Source organism: Sardina pilchardus, chromosome 9 (assembly GCF_963854185.1).
Source record: "Sardina pilchardus chromosome 9, fSarPil1.1, whole genome shotgun sequence".
Taxonomy (NCBI): domain Eukaryota; kingdom Metazoa; phylum Chordata; class Actinopteri; order Clupeiformes; family Clupeidae; genus Sardina; species Sardina pilchardus.
Window position 1 is genome coordinate 24648753 of NC_085002.1, and position 22691 is coordinate 24671443.

The following is a 22691-nucleotide window of genomic DNA, read 5'->3' on the forward strand; positions in this document are numbered from 1 at the left end:
CTGCCACCACCGGGACCACCGGCATTTCTTCAACGGCAGCCACAACCTCCGCCCAAGTCACAGAGACGTCCAAGCAAACAACAGTCCAACCGAGCACTTCTGCAAGCTCTGAGGTGCCCAGCTCGGCACCGGTCAGCACTCGGACTTCAGTCATGCCCTCCACCCGGCTGACGACGGCCACACAAGAGCCAACATCTTCCTCTCGGTCGACAGGCGAGCCAACTGAAAGTACAGCTTCCTTCTCCACACCAGAGGCCACAGAGACGTCCAAGCCGACAACAGTCCAACCGAGCACTTCTGCAAGCTCTGAGGTGCCAAGCTCGGCACCGGTCAGCACTCAGACTTCAGTCATGCCCTCCACCCGGGTGACGACGGTCACGCAAGAGCCGACGTCTTCCACTCAGACGACAGGCGAGCCAACTGAAAGTACGGCTTTCACCTCCGCGGGGTCAACTGCTTCAACTGCCACCACGGGGACCACCGGCATTTCTTCAACGGCAGCCACAACCTCCGCCCAAGTCACAGAGACGTCCAAGCAAACAACAGTCCAACCGAGCACTTCTGCAAGCTCTGAGGTGCCCAGCTCGGCACCGGTCAGCACTCGGACTTCAGTCATGCCCTCCACCCGGCTGACGACGGCCACACAAGAGCCAACTTCTTCCTCTCGGTCGACAGGCGAGCCAACTGAAAGTACAGCTTCCTCCTCCACACCAGAGGCCACAGAGACGTCCAAGCCGACAGCAGTCCAACCGAGCACTTCTGCAAGCTCTGAGGTGCCCAGCTCGGCACCGGTCAGCACTCGGACTTCAGTCATGCCCTCCACCCGGGTGACGACGGTCACGCAAGAGCAGACGTCTTCCACTCAGTCGACAGGCGAGCCAACTGAAAGTACGGCTTTCACCTCCACGGGGTCAACTGCTTCAACTGCCACCACGGGGACCACCGGCATTTCTTCAACGGCATTCATAACCTCCGCCCAAGTCACAGAGACGTCCAAGCCAACAACAGTCCAACTGAGCAGTTCTGCAAGCTCTGAGGTGCCAAGCTCGGCACCGGTCAGCACTCGGACTTCAGTCATGCCTTCCACCCGGCTGACGACGGCCACACAAGAGCCAACTTCTTCCACTCAGTCGACAGGCGAGCCAACTGAAAGTACAGCTTCCTCCTCCACACCAGAGGCCACAGAGACGTCCAAGCCAACAACAGTCCAACTTAGCACTTCTGCAAGCTCTGAGGTGCCAAGCTTGGCACCGGTCAGCACTCAGACTTCAGCCATGCCCTCCACCCGGGTGACGACGGTCACGCAAGAGCCGACGTCTTCCACTCAGATGACAGGCGACCCAACTGAAAGTACAACTTTCATCTCCACAAAGCCAACTGCACAGGCCATCACCGCAAAGACCACTGAAGTTTCATCTGCTGCTTCCCAGACCTCCGTCCCAGTCACAGAGTTGTCCAAGACAACAACAGTCCAACCGAGCACTTTATCACCAGCAAGCCCTGAAGTGTCCAGCTCAGCACCTGTTAGCACTCCACAGGCCAGCACTGCTTTGTCTGGCACCACGAGAACTACTGGCTTTTCATCTGTGGCAACCACAACTTCTGCCCAAGTCACAGAGACGTCCAAGCCAATAACTTTCCAACCAAGCACTTCAGCAAGCTCTGAGGTGCCCAGCTCATCGCCGGTCAGCGTTCAGACTTCTGGCTCGCCCTCCACCCTGATGACATCGACCACGCAAGAGACCACATCTTCCACACAGATGACAAGCCAGCCAAATGCAAGTACAGCTTTCCCCTCCACAGGGCCTACTGCACCGGTCAGCACTGTTTCAGCTGCCACCACAAGGACCACAGGTTTTTCATCTGTAGCAGTCACAACCTCTGCCCAAGTCATAGAAACGTCCAAGCCAACCACAGTCCAACTGAGCACTTCATCTCCAACCAGCCCTGAGGGGCCCAGCTCGGCGCCGGTCAGTGCTCGGACCTCTGCCTCGCCCTCCAGCCCTGTGACGATGGCCACACAAGGGACAGCTTCTTCCACACAAACAACAGAAAAGCAAACTTCAAGTACAGCTTTTATCTCTACGGGGTCAACTTCACAGGCCAACACTGTTTCGGCTGCCACACCAGGGACCATCGGTGTTTCATCAGCGGCAGCCACGACTGGACACACGTCGGCTCCCTCCTCAAGCACAACTAAGGGGCCTATTTCCGCACCAATTGTTTCTCAGTCTACATCTTCAACATCTCTCACTTCTACAATCTTTCCTCTTCCATCCAGTAGCTCGACTGGTAAAACTTCATTGACATCATCCCAATACTTTACATCACCGCAATTTCATCACTCAAGTTCCTCATCTGATGTTCCCACATCCACAAGTTTCGCATCACAGACACATCCAACCACACAATTCTCAGAACCCACTGGTTCAAGTCAGTCACAGACTTCATCCTCCGGAATCACAAGTGCCATACCGACCATCTCAAAAACGTCACCTGTAATCACCAGCACTTCCACAGTTCCACCTCACACATCCACTTCAGTGCAGTTCTCCACATCATCTTCAGATGCTACAACTACTTTGGTAACCTCTACACAGTCCCACACTCAGTTCCCAACAGTTACCACTCAAAGTACTCAAACTCCAAGCCCTTCACCAACACATAATTCATCTGTCACCTCAACCTCACACATAGCAACAACGCCTGTGTGTCTTCCTGAGGAATGCCAGTGTAATGGCGCACCGTGTTCTTTCAATGCTACATTAGGAGAATGTCAGTGTGACTGCAATGAAGATCTCACATATGGAAGCTCTTGTCAGTATGGTTTCAATGAAACCAATGTGAAGTTAGGTGAGTACTGCTGCCAAATTATTAGGTATCCCAAATCTGGTTGATAAAAATCGCAATTGTTTTGTGAATTTTTATTTTTACAGATAGCAATGCCATTCCACCAAGGAAAGCAAATTTTTCACTGAGAATTATGAGGAATTTCAGTTCAACAACCTCCGAAAAAGAAGCCCTTATTGAGATTCTGGAAAAAGAGGTAACATGCTCACACTGTTATCACATTAGACATTACGCCAGGTGTTTGTGACCATTATATCCCCCAGAGACAAATTACTACTATTTTGTGATTTGCTAACAAGCGGCTAGTAACCAAGCTAAGTACCCTGTTATCAAACTGAACAAATGAGCTGAACTTTTGTGTTCCATAATGCATGACTATTGCATACATACATGAATGGCAACTTGGAGATAAGTTGCCATTCAGAGAGACAACCTGGGCATGGTACCACATGGGCTTTATCCCAAATGTTACTAATAAAACAGGGATCACACTGGCCAGCTGCAAGAAGCAGGTTTCCAATTGTTCTGGTTCTGCAGCAGAAAAGTGCCAGTGCTAGCGTTGAACAAGCTGAGCGTTGAACTTGGTTTAACTTTCAAAGTGCAATGCAAGCATATTCAATTGATAATTTAGGCAAACCGTTTGGGTTACTTAGGAACAAGATTGGAGTTATTATGTTCTAAGAGTTGTGTTACGCTAACCACTGTTGCTTCATTATTTCCAGTGTGATCCCCGCTTAATAATGTTTCTGATGTCTTGTGATTGCATGGGATTAATATGCACCTGTTTTTTGTTGAAGCTCACACCTCTTTTCCGACAAGCTGATCCTCGGAGTTTCCAGGACTTCAGAATATTCCGCTTAAGGTTGATAGTCTTTCTAATGTCACATTTCAATGTCGTCAATTTAGAAACCTTGGCTAATAGTTGGGAAATTACAGTATGAATCCTCCATTGTATAATGTATGTTGCTTTTTGTCATTGATTTTTCCCATTAATCTTTTGTCCAGGCCAGGAAGTATTATTGCAGATGGCGTTGCACAATACAGGTATCACAACAATGAATCACAAATAAACTTCCTTAATGAACAATTGGGATCCAAATTAGAAAGTATTGTAGCTCAACCAGATGCTTTCAAAACCCTGAGTGAAGCTCTAGAAAATGTTGACATTGAAGACCCAGTAGTCACAATGGCTGATATCGAAATAAAGAGTAAGTGAAGCAAGTAAGATTTTCCACTTCATGTATCTGTGTATACATCCATGTATAAACTATGCTGTATATTTAACAGTTGAATGTCTTTTTCATTGTAGATCTAACGGATCTGAGGCCATACATTTCCTGCAACATAGATTTTAGTCACTACTTAGCCGAGATTTCCCAAGGACGCTGGTTATGTGTTGGATTTTGTTTATCAGATCCCGATTACTGCAATCAGCATGGAGAGTGCTTGAATGAAAAGAGTGGGCCAGTTTGCCAGTAAGTCAATTGGTGGTGGTGAGAAGGAAAAAGGAAAACAAGAGAGAAGGGGATGGTTTGCACACACTGTATATATAATGGCTCCAAAAATACTTTATTTATTTACTAAAGAGGCAACGTTTCGATCAACAGATCTTCATAATCTGTTGATTGAAACGTTGCCTCTTTAGTAAATAAATAAAGTATTTTTGGAGCCATACAGTGTGTGTAGACCATCCCCTTCTCTATTTGACACGTTTTTGTCTGGCACCTGTTTTAAAAAAGATTGTGGATGTGCGCACCCGCTTCTTCAAACCAAAAGGGAAAACAAAATATGCATGAGGTGCCAGACTGTATGAATATGAGCTACTAGCATTTACAGTAGTAGAAACTATCTTTTTTATTATTATTACTGTATGTGTGTCAATAATATCACGATTCACGACTCAGCAACTCTGCAGTTCTGCAATCCCCAACATATTACGAAACATCAACCTATATGATATATCAGGATCTGTAAATGAAGGAAAAGGCAAAAAAATAACTATGTATTTATTCACTGTATTTCATGACAGATTAAATACTAAGTGCAGTTTAACTTAAAATTTTACAAATGCATATGTTCATGTTGTCTGGACACATTTCAGTGATTATGCTATACAGTATGTTTAGTAAAACATATCAATATTTGAAGGCAGCGTTTCGATAATGTATTACAAAAAAACATATTGCTGTGTAGACATTTTGTCCCATCCCTACTCTCAATGATTTCTTTTTACACATACAGTAGCATTTTAAGCTTGGCTGAAATTTTAAGAAAGCCCAGGAAACTGAAAAAGTCTCATAGGCATACTCTTCCTATGTGCACTTTGCCAGGTGTTATGAGTCCTTCCTGAAGTCATACCATGGGCCACAGTGTGATCTGTTTCACTGGGGAGCAGGATTCTATGCCATACTCTTTGGATGTCTATCAGCAGGCCTGCTCTTGCTCATAATCATTGTCATTGTCATTGTGGTTCTATGCAGAGGCCGTGGCAGATCATGGTACGTTTTGGGTTAAGATTCAATGACCATATATTCTTCTTTATTTTCCATAATGGTTTCATTCCCATAATGATAAATAGAAATATCTGTAGGACTCCTATATTATTGATATCTTCATATTCTAAACATGATAAACACACACTATTACAAACAGCACCTTAAAATGAAAAGAAGTTAAACATTTGGAATTCTATGTTTAATTGTAAAACTGTTTCTCCACTAAAGGTTTGCAGACAAGAGACTTATAAGTTTTGAATCCTTTGATGGTGACGCGTTCGACTTTTCAAATAGAGGTCTGTAATTTTATTTCTATATTTGCTTTTGACACATCTAAAATGATTTGTTAATTATTCATGTGTGATGATAAATTATGCACCCGTGTGTGTGTGTGTGTGTGTGTGTGTGTGTGTGTGTGTGTGTGTGTGTGTGTGTGTGTGTGTGTGTGTGTGTGTGTGTGTGTGTGTGTGTGTGTGTGTGTGTGTGTGCATGTGCGCGCATGTGTGTGTGTGTGTGTGTGTTTTACAGGACATTTTGGAAATTTGCTGGTTCGACTTCCAGGAAGACAAGCTGGAGTGTACAGTGTGGAAAACGATGTGTCTGTGTCAGATGAAATCGGCCCTGGAACATTTTGGCCGCGCTTAGATCAGGTTGACACCACACTCGATGTAAGTCCTCACCTTCCTGTAGCCTACTATTTCCTAGTAGCGCTTAGTGGTGAAGGTTAAAGGTGCCCTGCCTCACGTATTTCATTACTTTTGTGGTAATGTCTGACATTTACCATGGATTCTGTCATTTCCAATTTTGGAATGTAATTTTGGATTTTTTGTGGAAAAAAATGGGCACATAGACAGTAAAACAGCCGTAGACTGCCGCAATGGTACTACTACTTTTGATTTTTGATTTTATTTATTAATTTATTTGAATTTGTATTTTTCAATTGGACTGATTTCCTTGCTATTTATTTTCAGAGGCTTGAGCTGACAGATGCAGTATCACTTCTTTTCACTACACGACATAACACAAACACATAGGGCCTAGCACATTTTATGAAAATACAAGTAAAAGCGGTTTTGTGTGGCAAGGCACCTTTAGTATAATATCTATTACTTCTATTTCAGCAACAGTTTGAGCAAATCTGTCCTGTCCTGTCCTGTTGTTGGTGGCACTTGCCACTCACCTACTGCCTTGTGCCACTTGCCTACTGTCCCACACCTCTGTCCCATACCACTTGCCTACTGTCCCACACCTCTGTCCCATACCACTTGCCTACTGTCCCACACCTCTGTCCCATACCACGTGCCTATTGACTGACGCATGTGCCCTGTAACAGTCCCACACCCCTGTCCCGTGCCAATTGCCAACTGTTCCATGTTCTTCCATTTTCACCATCATCATAACAATTACACAGATACAGTGCTCATTGACAAGTGTATAAAGTAAAGTATAAGTATAAGTAAAGTATAGGTATAATCAGTGTATAGGCTACTGATTAATGCATGTGTGTGCTTAAGACCATGCATTTTAATGGATGGCTGGATGGCTGGATGGATGAGTTTATGGAAATACTGACAAGTTAGAACACCCGAAACTGATTTTGGTCCCATGTTACTTGCAGATGAGGATAAAGCGTCCAGACGTGAGGATGTCAATGGATTAGACGTCCAAAAACGAACCGGAACATGAAGAACTTGAACCTAAAGCATTGCTGCCAAAGACACCTGGATAACCTCAACATTATTTTTACTGCAATTGTCATAATTGCTACAATGTGTAATTCATAGATAAATGTGCTAAAATTCAAACAACTTCCATCTGTTTTCCTCTCCTTGACATACTTGAAAAACTTTCCACACACAAAAAAGATGCACTGAACACAGAGACACTGGCCTTCAAAAGCCGCACTGTACAGTATATAGCCTACCAGTTTGAACACATCACATTTGATCTTGATATGTTGTTGTGACAAACCCCAAAGTCTCTTTATATGCGTAAACATTTTGATTTGATACTGAATAGTTTGAAATATTGTTTTGGTAATGTACTCTAAAAGTCTTTATTACTGTTACAACCTTCTGTACCCTGAATATTCCTAAAATTAGATTTTTAGGTGTTTCATTTTCCAGGAGATGAGCTGTTTTGCACTTTATGTGAATTATGAGAATTTACACCTAGAAAATATGTATTAAGTAGATGTAAAATGCAGAAATGGGATTTTTTTCTGGGATCTTTATATTAATAATTTATATTTTAATATTATTAATATTAATATATGTTTAGCAATAAATGTTATTCAACATTTTGAATGCTTGAAATTCATTCTTCCAAATCACTGAAAACACACAAAACCACGTTATACACATAGATTAGAACTGTAGGCCTACATCAATAACATGCCAGGCTAACTCAAAGGTTGGCCTAGCATGTTGTGGTATTGGTTTGTCCAATTTCACAGTCTTTGTTTATTTACTAACAGTCACAGATACACATTACTCAGTGCATGTTAGTAACAAGTAAATAAATATTTAGAATTATTTATTTGGTAGACACTTTCATCCAAAGCAACTTACATGTTAATAGCCTAATATAGGCCTATATGATACAGTGCAGAGGATATCTTAGCTGGGAATTACCACTGCATTTGCCAGTACTATTGTAGTATTACAGAATGGAGTGTCTACATTACAAGTGCCCGACAAAGTAGAGGGAGAAAGTGGTAGAAGGAGGAGGTCAATGGAGGTGAAGTAGGTGGATAGGAGGGAAGAGAGGGAAGAAATGCATCAGGTGTGTCAGGTTGTCAGGAGTGCTATGAGTGGAGGTATCCTTGGAAGAGACGCATCTACTAGCCCTATACAGATTGTACTTTTAAATTGTAATTTTTGGATTTCCAAGAGTCCAATCTTTCCAATGGTGTACAGCACCATGCTAGCCTACATAGCAATGTGGTGCATACAATTGATTTAGAATGGTGGGAGGAGGTGGTGGAGGGGGGTAGGCTAAATGAAGTGAAGATGGCGATCCGCTATCTGCCAATCTGATTTTGACATCTGGGATGCTAGGCAACAGCAACACAATATGCGAAGTGAAACTAGACGGGCCTCATTAACTTCTGACTAATTCTACCTATTGTTAAATTGCCATGTGAACAGACAGCAGCCCAGCAACCGAACCGGTAATGATCACGTGTTGCCCACTGAACAGCCTAACGGTGCAGTCAGACGCCTCCGTCCGCCAACGTATGCCTCATTTTGTCACATTTCCATAAACGCGAACTGATTGGTTTGTCAGTGTTCGAAAATTTGCATACACGGAATTTCATTGGCTGGCGCTTGCGCGATCCGTCAAAAGTTGAACATTTCTCAACTTTTTAGCGGAGGCAACGTATCTCAGGCAACGCATCGGACCCACAATTCAGTGCGGCATGAAATGAAGTCCAGCCAATGTAAAGTGAATGGGAAAACAACGGACGAACGTTGGCCGACGCAAGCGTGTGACTGCGCCGTAATGGAGATGAAGCAAAAAGTTCAATGTCCGTGTTTTCAGGTTGCTTAATTGGCACCAGGGTGCAGCCATCTTTGATCATGCATGATCACATATTCGGCATGGTTCATTTTCTGTGTGTGGAGTGGACTGTAGTTTGTTGTTAGTGGGAACAATGAAACAGAGATAAAAGATTTTAGAGCATGCGATAAAACATGGTGCAAAGACGAAGAGTCTGTAGCGAGGGCTTTGACAAGGATGGACGATGTGTCGCATCACAAATCGGACTTAATTTCAGTGTCAATTGCCGAGACCCACTAATATATAAAAACCTTTATCAGATCAGTTATAGTCATTTATAGTTCAGGCAAAAACGTGCTTGCCAGGCATAAGAGAGATAGGTACTGTAGCTGCAGGCTACTTTCTATGTTTTGTTTAATAACTACAGTAGTGGGCCCTCAGGTGGTCAGGGTGTTCCACAGCCTCGAAGCAGCAGAGGAGAAGCCCATCAGTAGCCTAGAAATCTAGACGCCACTAGTGGCAGCAAATGTAAACTGATGCAAAATTATCCCATTACTTCAGGGTCTCATTGAATGTGCATAAAGATAAAATAGACAGGATAAGATAGAGAGGATGGCCAAGTTAAATGCAAGTTAAGTGTGTACGGTTGGTAGTGGTGATGGGGAAATAGGGGCTCTCAGGAAAGTTGGGTCTTTACTGTAAGAGCTTTTGTGTCTGTTGAAGACTAGATTTGCTGCAAGGGTTTCATTGTGGGGAGTTACTAGAAGGAGGCAGCAGTCGAGGGTGTGAGACAACCATGACCTGGGCCAGGGAGAATGTTTGCATTATGTTTTACTTTATGATATAGATCTGTGGATTGTCTTTATTTTGCAAATTTGAATTAGGTATGTACTTGGTAACCAATATGGGAAAAGATTCTTACCAAAAAAAGCCTGGAACATTACGCTGTAGCCAAGCTTCCCATTTGACCACTAGGTGGTGCCAATAGACCATTCCTTTTTCATGTAAGCAAAGCCGTAGCAAAGGGCACTCAAGCTGCACTTCCAGTTACCTACATTTGCGATAAAACAGGTTCATTTAAAAATCAAGGCCTTATTTTCATTGACTTTTTAAGGCCATGCCATATTTCACTTAAAGTCTTTGGGTCAAAGGAAACCATTCATTTCCAATGTATTTAGGGATGACCAAATTAGCACATTGCCATTCCAGAACGACAGTAGTGTTGTCAGAGATGACAAGGCCATAGCGAGTGATAGATGTTTGACAATGCTGCCCTTCCTTTGGACTCGTGGTGGAATGGCAATGACTTTCCTGTAGAGGAGAGAGGATGCACGCACACCAGCTGGTTGAGTTACTCAGTGTATGTTTGTGTGTGTGTGTGTGTGTGTGTGTGTGTGTGTGTGTGTGTGTGTGTGTGTGTGTGTGTGTGTGTGTGTGTGTGTGTGTGTGTGTGTGTGTGTGTGTGTGTGTGTGTGTTTGGGGGGGGTGGGGGGGCGTCTTATGCTTTATGGCCTTACCGGAAACAACAGCAGGCCTTTGGGGTAAATCCTATGGGCGCTGCATGTTCTGCTCAGAGGAGGATCCAAGAAGTTACACACGCCATCTATACAGTACATTGTGTCACTGAAAATTCATTTAGAGTTTCTTTCACACACAAGCTTCAGTATAAAGCTATAGCCTGCTTGCACCTATGCAACCATGATGATTTTTCTTTTCTTTTCATGCAGAATAAATAATAGGTTAAAAATCTAATCTGTAGGTGTTCAACTTCAAGCATTTGATCACTATCTGATGAAAAAAATACCTTCTCGGAAGCAAGGTTATTTTTGTTGTTGATTGGTCACCGTGGAAATGGTGATTGTGTGAGTCTCTTGAATGCCTCTTTTTCTCGTTGCTTCATTTCTGAATCCAGCTGGGAACATCAGGTTGAAAGACGTTGTAAATTTCTCATATATTTATCATATAACCACTGATGTACTGACATTTATTCCAAGATCACATACACAACATTTCTATTGCATGTTTCTCTCTCTCTCGCTCTCTCTCTCTGTCTGTCTCCGTGAGTGTGTGTGTGTGTGTGTGTGTGTAGCTTGAATCAGTCACGTCCCTGCCTGCATAAGGCCCTTCTGTGTGTCAGATTTGTGCGCACACACACAACCTATCTGTTCAGTCAAGCCTTCCGCCATGATACTTTAAATCTGGGTGTTTATCTTATAATCCACTGTCTGGCTGATAAACCTGTCTTTGATCAAGTTCTGCAACAAAACAATAGGAAGGAGCAAAATGGAGATCAAATGTAAGATTTTATCCCTTGTAATGACCTTCTTCCAGCCCTAGTTCCCAGCACCTATTCAGGTCTGTTGGTAAGTCTACGTGTATAGTATCTTCATATTAACCATACATTCTACACCTGAAGCCACTCTTCTTGTTTTCTATATAATCAGGTCTGATGAAGCCCAGGGGTCAGGATGGAAAGTTGAGGCAGACATACTATGCATCCAAATCGCCACATAGTAAATACTATACAGGCTCTGTGCTCTCAAGAAAATAAATGTTACTATAATGGTCATGCAAGAAATACTGTATGTTGCATGCATCAATGGCATGACTTTGACTCAAAGGGAGCACACACACTGAAGAACTACTTATCTTACTGGGACAGAAGATATTTAAATGGACAGAACTCATACAGTGTGTGTAGCACATTCTATGATGCCTAGAACCCAATCAGCCCCATCCTGACTTCATTAAATGTACTTCACATACATCATCCTAGTAGATAAATGTGGACTGTCAAGTTATTAAATTACTTTGTGATTCCTCTAGAGTAATAATAATAATAATAATAATAATAATAATCAGTGGCTCTCTGCATGTGTACAGTTCTGCGTTGTGGTTGGTTGTCATTCACTCTTCCTCACGCCATCAGAACAGAGAAAGGCTCTCGTCACAGTTCCCATGGTTACAGGCCCCATTGTCAGGCAACAGGTCACCTGAGCAGGTTAATATGTTGGGTTGGGGTGATCCAGATGGCCTGACACAGCACTTCCTCCAAATCAGGGTGATTAAACTTTAAATGCTAATTGCAGTTCAGCAAATAGTGCCTCATTACAGGATCTCAAGCTGTGCCTTGTCATTTTTGTCAATTACTTAGAGACCAGTAAGGAGAAGCACATTTCCATATTTTGGATGGAAGTTGGTGAAAATGGAAACAGGCGAGTTTTCGTTTCCGAGAGTAAAATTTGGAGTAAAATAGTCAAAGAAAAGTATGACAAGAGACAAAACGACAAAAGACAACCGATACCAAAAGTAACTCCCTATACACGTTGTACAGTACTGTACATACAGTATCCATTTCCCAAAAATCTGCTCACAACTCACAACAACATGCAGCAAAAAACGGTACCAGAAACCCGTCTTCTTTCCAGTACAGACGAGGTCCTGATTGCAAACGGTTCCGGCCCAGGTCCGGGCCAATTCTCTGCTGAGTCCGTTCCAGACCCAGTGCTGCTGCAGGACTGGTGAGGTGGCGTGGGTGAGGCAGCATACTTTAGTAAACAGGAAACAGTGGTGGTAATGTATACTTGTCGCCCGCTGCAGCACACTCACCTGTCCCCTGGACCCGGGCCAATAGCAGCCAAGCAGAGCATGGGCGTGGGTGGTGACAGAACAGGCAAAACGGCAATATTTCTGCTTTTTTTCTTTTTCTTTTTCATAATATGGGGCATCTCACTCAGAGGGGCAGCCGTGGCCTACTAGTTAAGGCTTCGGGCTTGTAACCTGAGGGTTGCCGGTTCAATCCCCGACCAGTCCACGGCTAAAGTGCCCTTGAGCAAGGCACCTAACCCCTCACTGCTCCCCGAGCGCCGCTGGTTGGGCAGGCAGCTCACTGTTCTGGGTTGTGTGATTCACCTCACTGTGTGTTCGCTGTGTTAAATGTAGCGAACTGAATTTCCCTCACGGGATCAAAAAGTATATATTCTATTCTAAAAGCAAGAAACAACAGGAGACCAAATCTCATCATGAATGATGCATAAATAAGCATTTTTTTTTATTGTTTTCCTCATTTAAAGACTACACTGTAGACAGTACTAAATTCATCATGGATAGTAGAATTATGTTAAATACTTTATACATACACATACACACACACGCACACATACATACTGTACTCATTCAGACATACATGTACATTCACAAACATACCAACAAACAAACATTAACATACTGTACTCTCAGTGCATTTTAGTATTACCACAGTAGAGAATGTCTATAATTCTTGAACTTGCCTTCATTTCATTCAGGTAAGACATGGAAAAAAGGCAAAGATTAAATAACACAATGAGTAATGTAAACATTGTTTAACATGAAAAAAAAAAAAAACAGCATCAGTAAAGTTCGAGTCTACTCTTTGCAAGGTGGAAAACCTTAATGACTTTTTGACCTGATCTGACCATGTTGCTTTTTTTCTTTGTCCAGGGTTTCACCCTTTGATGCACTTGCTACATTTACCACATCATAATGATGTCTTTTTCAACAACATATAACAATGAAATACATCTTCTTTCACTCGCTGCCAGCAGCTTACGAGTCTAAGCCCACACCCACAGCAGTCACGTCAGACAGGAATGCATGTGCAGAACAGGAAAGACTGTTGTGTGTGTGTGTGTGTGTGTGTGTGTGTGTGTGTGTGTGTGTGTGTGTGTGTGTGTGTGTCTGCGTAAGTCTGTGTGACAGTACATGTCTGTATGAGTGTGTGTGTGTGTGTGTGTGTGTGTGTGTGTGTGTCAGGTGAGACCAACGCATCTGACTCACACAAAACCACTGTTCAGATCTCAACATTTGACTGCGTTGTTACATTCAGGAAAATAACCATAGTGAGAGGAATTATGACAATAACAGTCACCTGTTTAGGGATTTACTGAATGCACCCAACTTCTGAATGGTCTGAGTTTAACCACAAGAACATATTTCTGAACAGCTATGTAATTTTTTCAATTTAGCATGAGCTACTTCTATCTGTAACCATATTCATTGGCATGCTATGGTGAGGAGGTGTTGTCGAAAGCAATAAAGAAAAAGACTATGGGAGGTAGTATGACAGGCAAGATCATTCCCTCATTCACAGCTTGACTGAAAACAGGGGCCTTTTCAAAACAGCTATTACACAAACGCAAGCCACATTCACAAGCTTGAAACAAATCATCTCTTTGTGCAACACCAACTAATCTGTGAATGTACAGAATGCAAGAATTTTGGACACATCACACCTGATATACAGCATATTATCTGTACAAGTCTGTATTAAGAATGTAAATGTGCACAATGAAGCATAATGTATATAGAACGTACTATATACTACAGTTATATATTCATGCCAACAAAGTGGCCTTTCATGCACCAGAAACCAGAGAACACAAAAGGTAACACACGCAAGTCTGACACACACACACACACACACACACACACACACACACACAATTCCCACCTGGAGCATGCACATAGATATTTAGTGATACTACTGGCTCAAGATGTACATTTCACATGGGAACACACACACACACACACACACACACACACACACACACACACACACACACACACACACACACACACACACACACTCAACAAGTTCTGAAGAAAACAGAAACTAACAACCAAAACACAAAGGCAATCTGCTTTTCCTTGCTTGCCTGCAGAGAATTGCAGGAATTAGTGTGGGGTTCAAGCTGGAAGATCCTTCATAAATGCATTGAGATCACAGGTACTTTCCTTTAGACTTCATTCAAATGATTACTTAATGTTGCACTGATCCTTTTTACCCTTGATTCTCAAAGATACAAAGCAATGACTTATTCTCCAAGGCAAGAGAAGCAACATCCTTACAGACACACATGTGACATAAGTCATTCTGGTTACCAAAGCCAAAACACTGACACTGAGGTGCGAGACCAGCTCACACCAGACAACTGCACCACAGGATTGGCAAGAAGCACAAAATGAAACAATGATTAATATCAAAAATAATCCATCTGATACACACATAATGGATGAGACTAATCTCACCCACAGTCCAGAATGCCAGAGATCCAGAACTGCACACCACATTTGCCTTCCTATCGAGGGGTTCTTCCGAGAAAGAAAAAACGTCAGCAACAGCAACAAAATAGTCCCAGTAACTGCAATTGGTACGTAACTCACCCTAATGTTATAAAGACTAGGGTAAAACTAACCATAGCAACTGCGTTAGAGCAGCAGTGAAATGTCTGTAAGGTCCATCGGGCGACACATGGCGAAGCTATGCATTTGCCCACACCGGTCGGTCAGTACATCGCGTGTGTCCCTGGCGCTACACCAGGTCGATGGGTGTCCTCCGTTTGCTCTGACCGTCCCCGTCTGACCTCGAGGCCGGCTCGCCGCCGCCGCCGCTGCCGCCGCCTCCTCGTCCGGCCGGCGGGTCGGTCAGAAACTTTTCCAGTTTGTCCAGGTAGGCAGGTCTCTTGGGGAGCAGGAAGTAGTGTGTGTTGCTGGCCTTGTGGCCGTTCTCCATGACGGGCAGGATGCACGGCGAGCCCTCGCTGTTCTGCCGCTGCAGCCCGCGACTCACGTACTTGGGGTCGGGCGCGAAGCTCTGCGTGGGCGGCATGATGCCGTTGAAGTACGTGGGCAGGGACTTGGGGCTGGGCGTCCGCGTGCTGGTGCCGCCGCCGCCGCTGCTCGTGCTGGACAGAGGCTCCCGCGGCGGGACCTTCGGCGGCCGGTCCTCGTCGCTGTAGGCCCCCGAGGAGACCTCGGCCGACCAGCGGCGGTAGTCGGCGGTCTTGGCGGGCCGCGGCGGGATCGGCGCTCGGGGAGGGATCTCGGGCTTGTCCAGGTCCGGGCCGTTGCGGTGGTGACAGGACAGGCGCAGCGACGTGGGCTTGTTGAAGGACCCGGCGGGCCCCGAGTGAGAGCGGCGCAGCTTGCGGGTGGCGCGGTCCTGCGGCTGATGCTGATGCTGATGCTGATGTTGATGTTGATGTTGATGCTGATGTTGATGTTGAGTCAGATGCTGATGCTGATGTTGATGTTGGGTTGGATGCTGCTGCTGTTCAGGTAGATCCTTGTCCTGCCACCTCTGATGTTGTGGATGCTGATGTTGCTGCTGCTGTTGCTGCACTGACTGCGGATGAGGTTGCCTCTGCTGGACCGACGGTCCTTCGTACGCGTAGTTAACCATCCCACGACCTCGGACACTCCTCCGACTGGGCGCCCCGTAGCGGAAGGGCGACGGCTTGTTGACGCATGGCTCGGGCACCAGGCTGCAGCTGTCGTCTGTCTCGCTGTCAATGGCCTGGTCCGACGTGGACAAGTCCGCTGTGCCGGGCAAAGGGGGCAGGGGCTTGGTGGCACGGCTAGGTGTCTGCGGCGGGCTGACGCGGTCGCAGACGGACAGGCGCTGGAAGTGGGGAACCACCTGGTCATCTTCCACGGGGCTGGGCGTGAGGGGCTCGTTGCTGGAGGACAAGGTGAGCTGTGAGGGCCGGAACTTCTTTGGGGGCAGCCTCAACTGAACTGCTGGACTGTTCCGGAGCAGTGGCCGAGATTCTGCGTGAGACAAACAAAACAATTAAGCAAAAACAGTATTGTACATTACAATATTAACTCCATGCAACATGTTAGTGCCATTATGTTTCATTAGCAGAGCGTGCGTTAAATGGATCTGTTAAACAGATTTAAATGTAAATCATTTCAACCCGAGAATCAAGAAGTCACAGCTAACAGGAGAGAAAAGTCACTTCGCTCAGGGTCAGTGACCACACCTTGTTCTGTGGTGGGCTAAAGACTAACCTCCCACTGTTTTGCAAAACATTCCCTAAGCTAAAATTAGCGCTGCTCGGAAGCCAAGTCTCTGCCTGACAGATCACATAGAACCCTATGAAAACTTCCCTTGAGGATGATCAAGTAGCCGTTGGGGGGGAATGGGGGGGGGGGGTGTCACATAACACCTATATATCCCACTGTATACCCCTATGCCTACAAGCTTAATAATGGCATTTATAATACAGTACTCCTCATGTAATAGTCAAAATGTAAAGACAGACAGAATGACGGGCATTGGCTACTCACTGTCTACAGATGAGAGGGACGGAACCTGCTGCTGTGACTGTAGATTGTAATCCACTGTGGTGTCCAGGCTGAAATACAGGCTGAAAATGGACAGAAAGATTAAATAGTGTACAACGTCTTCTCTATCTGCTAACATGGTTTACACTGAGCCAACAGTAATACAATCATGATCAGTGATTAGGCTTATAGCACTTAGAAGAAAATAAAAATGATATCGCCAAAAAAAAGTACATCATTTTACACACTCTATACATTTTTCAGAGATGATTCAGTGTAACGTGCAACACATCACAACACACACACACACACTCACACACACACTCACACACACACACACACACACAAACACACACACTCACACTCACACACACACACACTCACACACACACAAACACGAATGTGCATGCTACTCACTTGTTAAAGTCATGTGTGGGATTCCAGGAAGGCTTAGTTCCGGCCATGCTGTGACAATGGCTGCCCCGCAGGAAGAGTGCTTGCGAGGGTAAACAGACTTCCTGGGCAGTCAAGCCTGCTGTGGACATACTCCAGCTGCAATCGGGTCGCATCAAAGCCAAGAAACGCTTGGGATCGCCAAGCTGGCAGCCACAAAAATGTACCTGGAAAAGACAGCAGGGAGACAGAAGAGGCAATGAGAAGCCTGGCAATGAAATGGCAAATGATTGCTAGTCTCAGACGCACATGAGTGGTCTCGCCTAACCATGCATTTCACCATGCTTCCAGTCGACTGGAGTGAAATGGCCATGGATATGGAGATACCCACTGGTATCATAGCTACCTTTCTCAGTCAATTAAAGGCTTAAGGGAAACCATAAATGGTCTACAGAATCACTTGTTTCAAACCTACAGTAGCACCAACAAAGGACAGTGTGGATGTGTGCAGACTACACACCAAGCAAATAAATTGAACCAGGACCATAAGATCAACTGTAGCACCAAGTGCTCCATTTCTCTGTCCTTCTTGTTTCACGACAAAACAATGCTGACAAGTTTGAAAGTCAGGTTTTTGCCGGTTGAATTTGACATGTTTAGGTGGGGGGGGGGTTGTATCTTTTTTTTTTGGTACTGTGAAAGAGAAGAACATTGGGCAATATTCTGCCCTGCTCTACAGGCTGAGGAATGACAAGCCCTCCCTCTGACTCGACATAATGACACTTGTGCCCCACAACCCCTGGGGACGAATAGCACTGAGCAAAATCAATAGGCACTGAAGGCTGCCATGGTTACCAAGCATGCAAAAAAAAAGATGCAAGCTATGCAAAGACAACTCAGACACACATTGCTGTACAATTGTTCTTAAAGCAAAACACAAAAGCAACTAGAAGGGCACCACACATCTACAGTACCAAGGCAAATATGCCCCATCCCACAATGTTTAAGGAAGTCAAAAGAATCCACTAGAAAACTGAATGGGTTTTTCCTTGGCCCGAGCTACACCCCTTCACTAATTGTCATGTAAATGATCCTATTCATTCTTTATTTTTTTTAGCGTAATCCTGTTGACATACTGACAAACAAGTGACAGTGACATAACCTCCTTGGAGTTAATAGAAAAGGCTGGCTTTGATCGCAACACCTTGTACGTGCTGTAACAACCTGTACAAGTATAGAAAGGACATTGTGTGTATCGATTAAGTGTTAAGTACACTATTCTTAATGCCACTTGAATACCACAACATACTAAAGAGTAAAAGGTCAATACTACTTAGGGAAGAATGCTTATGATCAGCCTCTCTCTGACCATTCAGCGATTATATAATATTTTGACTATCAGTACTCACTGACTTTTAAAATATCTCTTGGGATCAAAAGAGTATAGTTATACTTACTTACTAAAACAACTTCTTCTCACATAGCCTGACATTTATTAGCAGGTAATCAGTATTATGTATAGGCTACTCATTTCTTAACTGTCATTGCAGAACTTGACAGGTCTCTTAGCTAGGACATACCTGTTCCCAGGAAGCTGAATACTCTGTCTATACTGTTTATCTGAGCAGAAGATTCCGGTCTTCTGTGTCTAACTTTACACTGAAAATTACTCTCTGATTCTCAGTTTCTCTGAGCATCTGCAAAAGTTTTGGAAATTCAATCCCAGTGCAATAACAATGTAAAATGCAAATACATAGGAGGGACATCAGATAACTTCTCGCAGCTTAGCAAGAAGGGCCACTTTGGTAATAGGAGAACTGAATGATGGTGCAAGCACCTCCATCACACACACACACACACACACACACACACACACACACGCACACACACGCACACACACGCACACACACGCGCGCGCACACACACACACACACACACACGCGCACACACACACACACACACACACACACGCACACGCACACGCACACGCACACGCACACGCACACGCACACGCACACACACACACACACACACACACACACACACACACACACACACACACACCACCCCCGCTGTGGTCCTCAGTCAACTAGAACGATCCCATCATGACACACACTTGGCCGCCTCTTCCACACAAGCCTCCAATATGAAAGATAGAGTCAGAGTCTGCGAATGCAGAGTTGCATTTTCATGTAGGTACAGTACCTTGCGTTTACTGAAGTTGCAAAGAAAGAAACAGCTGTTTGGGGATAAGCTTTCAGCCACTGGCATGAACGTTTTCAACCTGTTTTTGGGCACATTATCTCGAAAGGCTGAGTATGTTCTTACATGCTGTGGGATATGCTTTCGCAAGCATGCATTACGTGAGGTCACAAGATTGACACCACAAGATGCATCATTACTGCCTGAGAGAATGACTCTATCCTGAACTAACATGAGAACTAAAGCAGACTTTATGTTGTTGTTCAAGCACATAGTAAATGTGAACTGGGTTCACAGGCTGTCTTAGATCACAATAATATTTTGCTCTGAATTAAAGAACGTAAAGAACTTAATACAGTCTGAGACACATTTTGTCATGTCAACTTACACACCACTGGTGTTTCCCAGTCAGGCACAGCTTGCCTGATAGTAGCTCTGAAGGAAACTATATATTCAAATACAAATCTACAGTATTGATCATCTTGCAAATCTTTAGTCTTTCCATTTAAAATGCATTGCTCTGGTAAATTATTAACTGGAGGCTATTGTTGATTGGTCAGCAAATGAGCTTGTCAGCTACCTAGAAGGCTATTTAATATCTGCAACACGTTCACTCGGGAATCAGTCGAAGCTAAACATATACTGTGAGGAGTAGCTCAATCAGTAGAGGAAAAAACCTATAGCCTACAGTTGACCATTCAAACTGCCCAATCATGTATTGCATGGGATGTAGACGTCATGAAGTTGAAACACAAATGTGAAAAATCAATCATTGTAACCGTAGAACCACGGAGAACTGACCCATTTGTTAAACACAGTATGTCCGCTTGAGTGTTCCCTTACGCTCCCACTCTTTGAGGAAGAATTACGCACAGAAAACCTAAAAAAGCGCAAAGTGTCAGAGTGTGAGGAAACTCGTATGTCGTTCTAACTTTCTGTGATCTCGCAGAGAGCTTCCCACGAGCTGCTTATGTCCTTGCGCTCCAAACTCGGGACAGCCTGGCAGAGCTGGGGGCAGGGGAAGAGGGCAGCGGAAGGTTGCAAGGGGGTGCAACGTGATCTGCGATAATGAACCCCACGGGACTGGCGCTTCCTCTTGCAACAGGTGCAAAAAGGAACCGGCGGCGGTCTAGCGCTTTCTCCGTGTGTTCGAGGAGACCTCACAGCTAACAGCGCAAACTACAATTGCATGTCCACACTAACAGATGAGCCATATTTGAGTTGCGGGCCACGTAAATCAAAAGGATACTTAGTTGAAATCTGGGGACCGTGTGCCTGTCACATTTCCCCTGATGTAAAAAAGCAACCGCACATGCATTGTCGGTGTCCAATCTACTCCCTAGGCTTCGTTATGCCTTGAACAAAGTTTGTCTATTAGGGTACTGAACATATTGACAATAGCCTCGTGTCGAAATGAAAATGAATCCACATGATCTACAACGCAAAATGATCATTATAAAGTTTTACCACTCCGCGTTCACACCCCGTCTTGACACATCCAAAGCTGTTTCCGAGCAACCATACCCGCTCTACCTGTGCGGCAAGCACACGCACGCACACAGACACACAGACACACACACACAGACACACACACACACACACACACACACACACACACACACACACAGACACACACACACACACACACACACACACACACACACACACACACACACACACACCCATAATCAGGTGCTCCTGCAAAGTGGCTATGAGTCATTTTAAGGGAACACATGTAGTTTTACAACCTATTAGATTAGTAGTCTGACGAAATACTTATACCTAATTTCTTCCGATGATGTAGATTGCTTCATCAGTTAGGGTATTTGGGTATTAGGGTATTTGCGACTAGTTTGTGACATCAGGCACAGTCTACATAATCTGACAGTCCTTGAACACTAATCCTGACAACTTTTTTTAAAGCTAAAATATAGCCTATTGGTCATTGCACAAAACAACACAAGAACATCAAATAATATGCCAAACTTCAGACGCAGGACAAAACTCACGTCTGATTTTCGCCTCCTTGCGAAAAAGACCGTACCCATATTTCAATGTAGTGCAGTCCCATCTCTTATCAGATGTCCAAACCCGTCGCAGACCCTGATAACATCGTACTCGCTGCTGTCGTCATCAATACACATAGAGCCCACACACCCGCTCACTCGCACGCACGCACCAACTCGCGGGCGCCCGAGCGCACCAACATACAAAAGACTTAAATTCAACTATAACATTACAAATAATCGTTTGATGCTCACCTTACAAAAATCGCAGTTTTCAATATGCGCACACTATTCCCAAGTTATGTGTAGACGCGCATGCCGTGGATTCGCCTTTAACTGGTGAAATACTGTATCTGGAAGCTTTAGTTAGGTCTCTGAATACAACACTGAGATAAGCTAATGCATTCATTACTATGCGGCGCTACTTAGAGAGGCTCGTTAACAACGCTGTCTCTGTGTGCAATGTTCTTTTTAAGCTTCTGACTCCGCCTCTTCTCTTAAAGACACCGTACGCTTTTTTTCAGTCAGGACTTCTGTCTTATGAGTTTGAATCATTCAGTGTAATGCATTGAGTTTTCCAAAACATGTAGTTACTGGCACATGTATAAATTATATTTTTTATCCTACTGTCTTCTTCCACTGCCACTGCTCTTTGCAACTCATCTCTAAGGCAAATTAGGTTTCCACATCATGCACGACAGTATAGTCACCAGAACATATGTTTTCATACAAAATCAGTTGTTTTTATTTGCATACCGAATGAAGATTTCATTGAACCAGTAAACACCCAAAATCGCTGCCAAGTCAGACACGTGTTTACAGATCCTGATTGTGGGTGAACCTGCCTGTCTAAACAGAGAGGAGGGCTCTGGAGGGTCACTTGGTGTGTCCATGTGAAGGAGGAAGAGACGGTATTTGACATGGCTCCAGGATAGATAAAGAAGGGCTGGACAGTAAACAACGAGTCCAATTATCGCCCCTTGTTTATTTCCCTGGTTGGCTCAATGGAGACTATATCTCTTTATGTCTTTATCAGATCTGTGTGTGGGCAATATAGCTGTTTACCTGAGCTCATTCCTAGGTTGATGTGACCCCCGCCCCCACCACACACACACACACACACACACACACAGAGAGA

The 22691-nt window shown here is 44.4% G+C and overlaps 2 protein-coding genes across 3 annotated transcripts in view; one reads left to right on the top strand and one right to left on the bottom strand.

Moving 5' to 3' along the window:
* LOC134092671 (uncharacterized) overlaps nt 1-5990 on the top strand; it is a 45448-nt gene extending 39458 nt beyond the window's left edge. The window contains exons 2-6 of the mRNA XM_062545698.1: nt 2733-2853; nt 3861-3956; nt 4160-4325; nt 5181-5319; nt 5874-5990. Of these exons, the coding sequence (XP_062401682.1) occupies nt 2733-2853; nt 3861-3956; nt 4160-4325; nt 5181-5319; nt 5874-5990 (639 nt within the window). The remainder of the gene's footprint in view (nt 1-2732; nt 2854-3860; nt 3957-4159; nt 4326-5180; nt 5320-5873) is intronic.
* A 6877-nt stretch (nt 5991-12867) lies between these two features.
* On the bottom strand, nt 12868-22002 carry errfi1a (ERBB receptor feedback inhibitor 1a). 2 transcript variants are annotated; one of them, XM_062544363.1, is made up of 4 exons: nt 21809-22002; nt 17370-17572; nt 16956-17035; nt 12868-16433 (listed from the first exon to the last, which is right to left on the bottom strand). In XM_062544363.1, the coding sequence occupies exons 2-4, from the start codon at nt 17519-17521 to the stop codon at nt 15196-15198; spliced, it is 1470 nt and encodes a 489-aa protein (XP_062400347.1). In that variant the 5' UTR covers nt 17522-17572; nt 21809-22002; the 3' UTR covers nt 12868-15195. The 2 variants fall into 2 exon arrangements, with proteins under 2 accessions (XP_062400347.1, XP_062400346.1); XM_062544362.1 differs by lacking the exon at nt 21809-22002 and adding an exon at nt 21557-21785.
* Between the last annotated feature and the right edge of the window lie 689 nt (nt 22003-22691).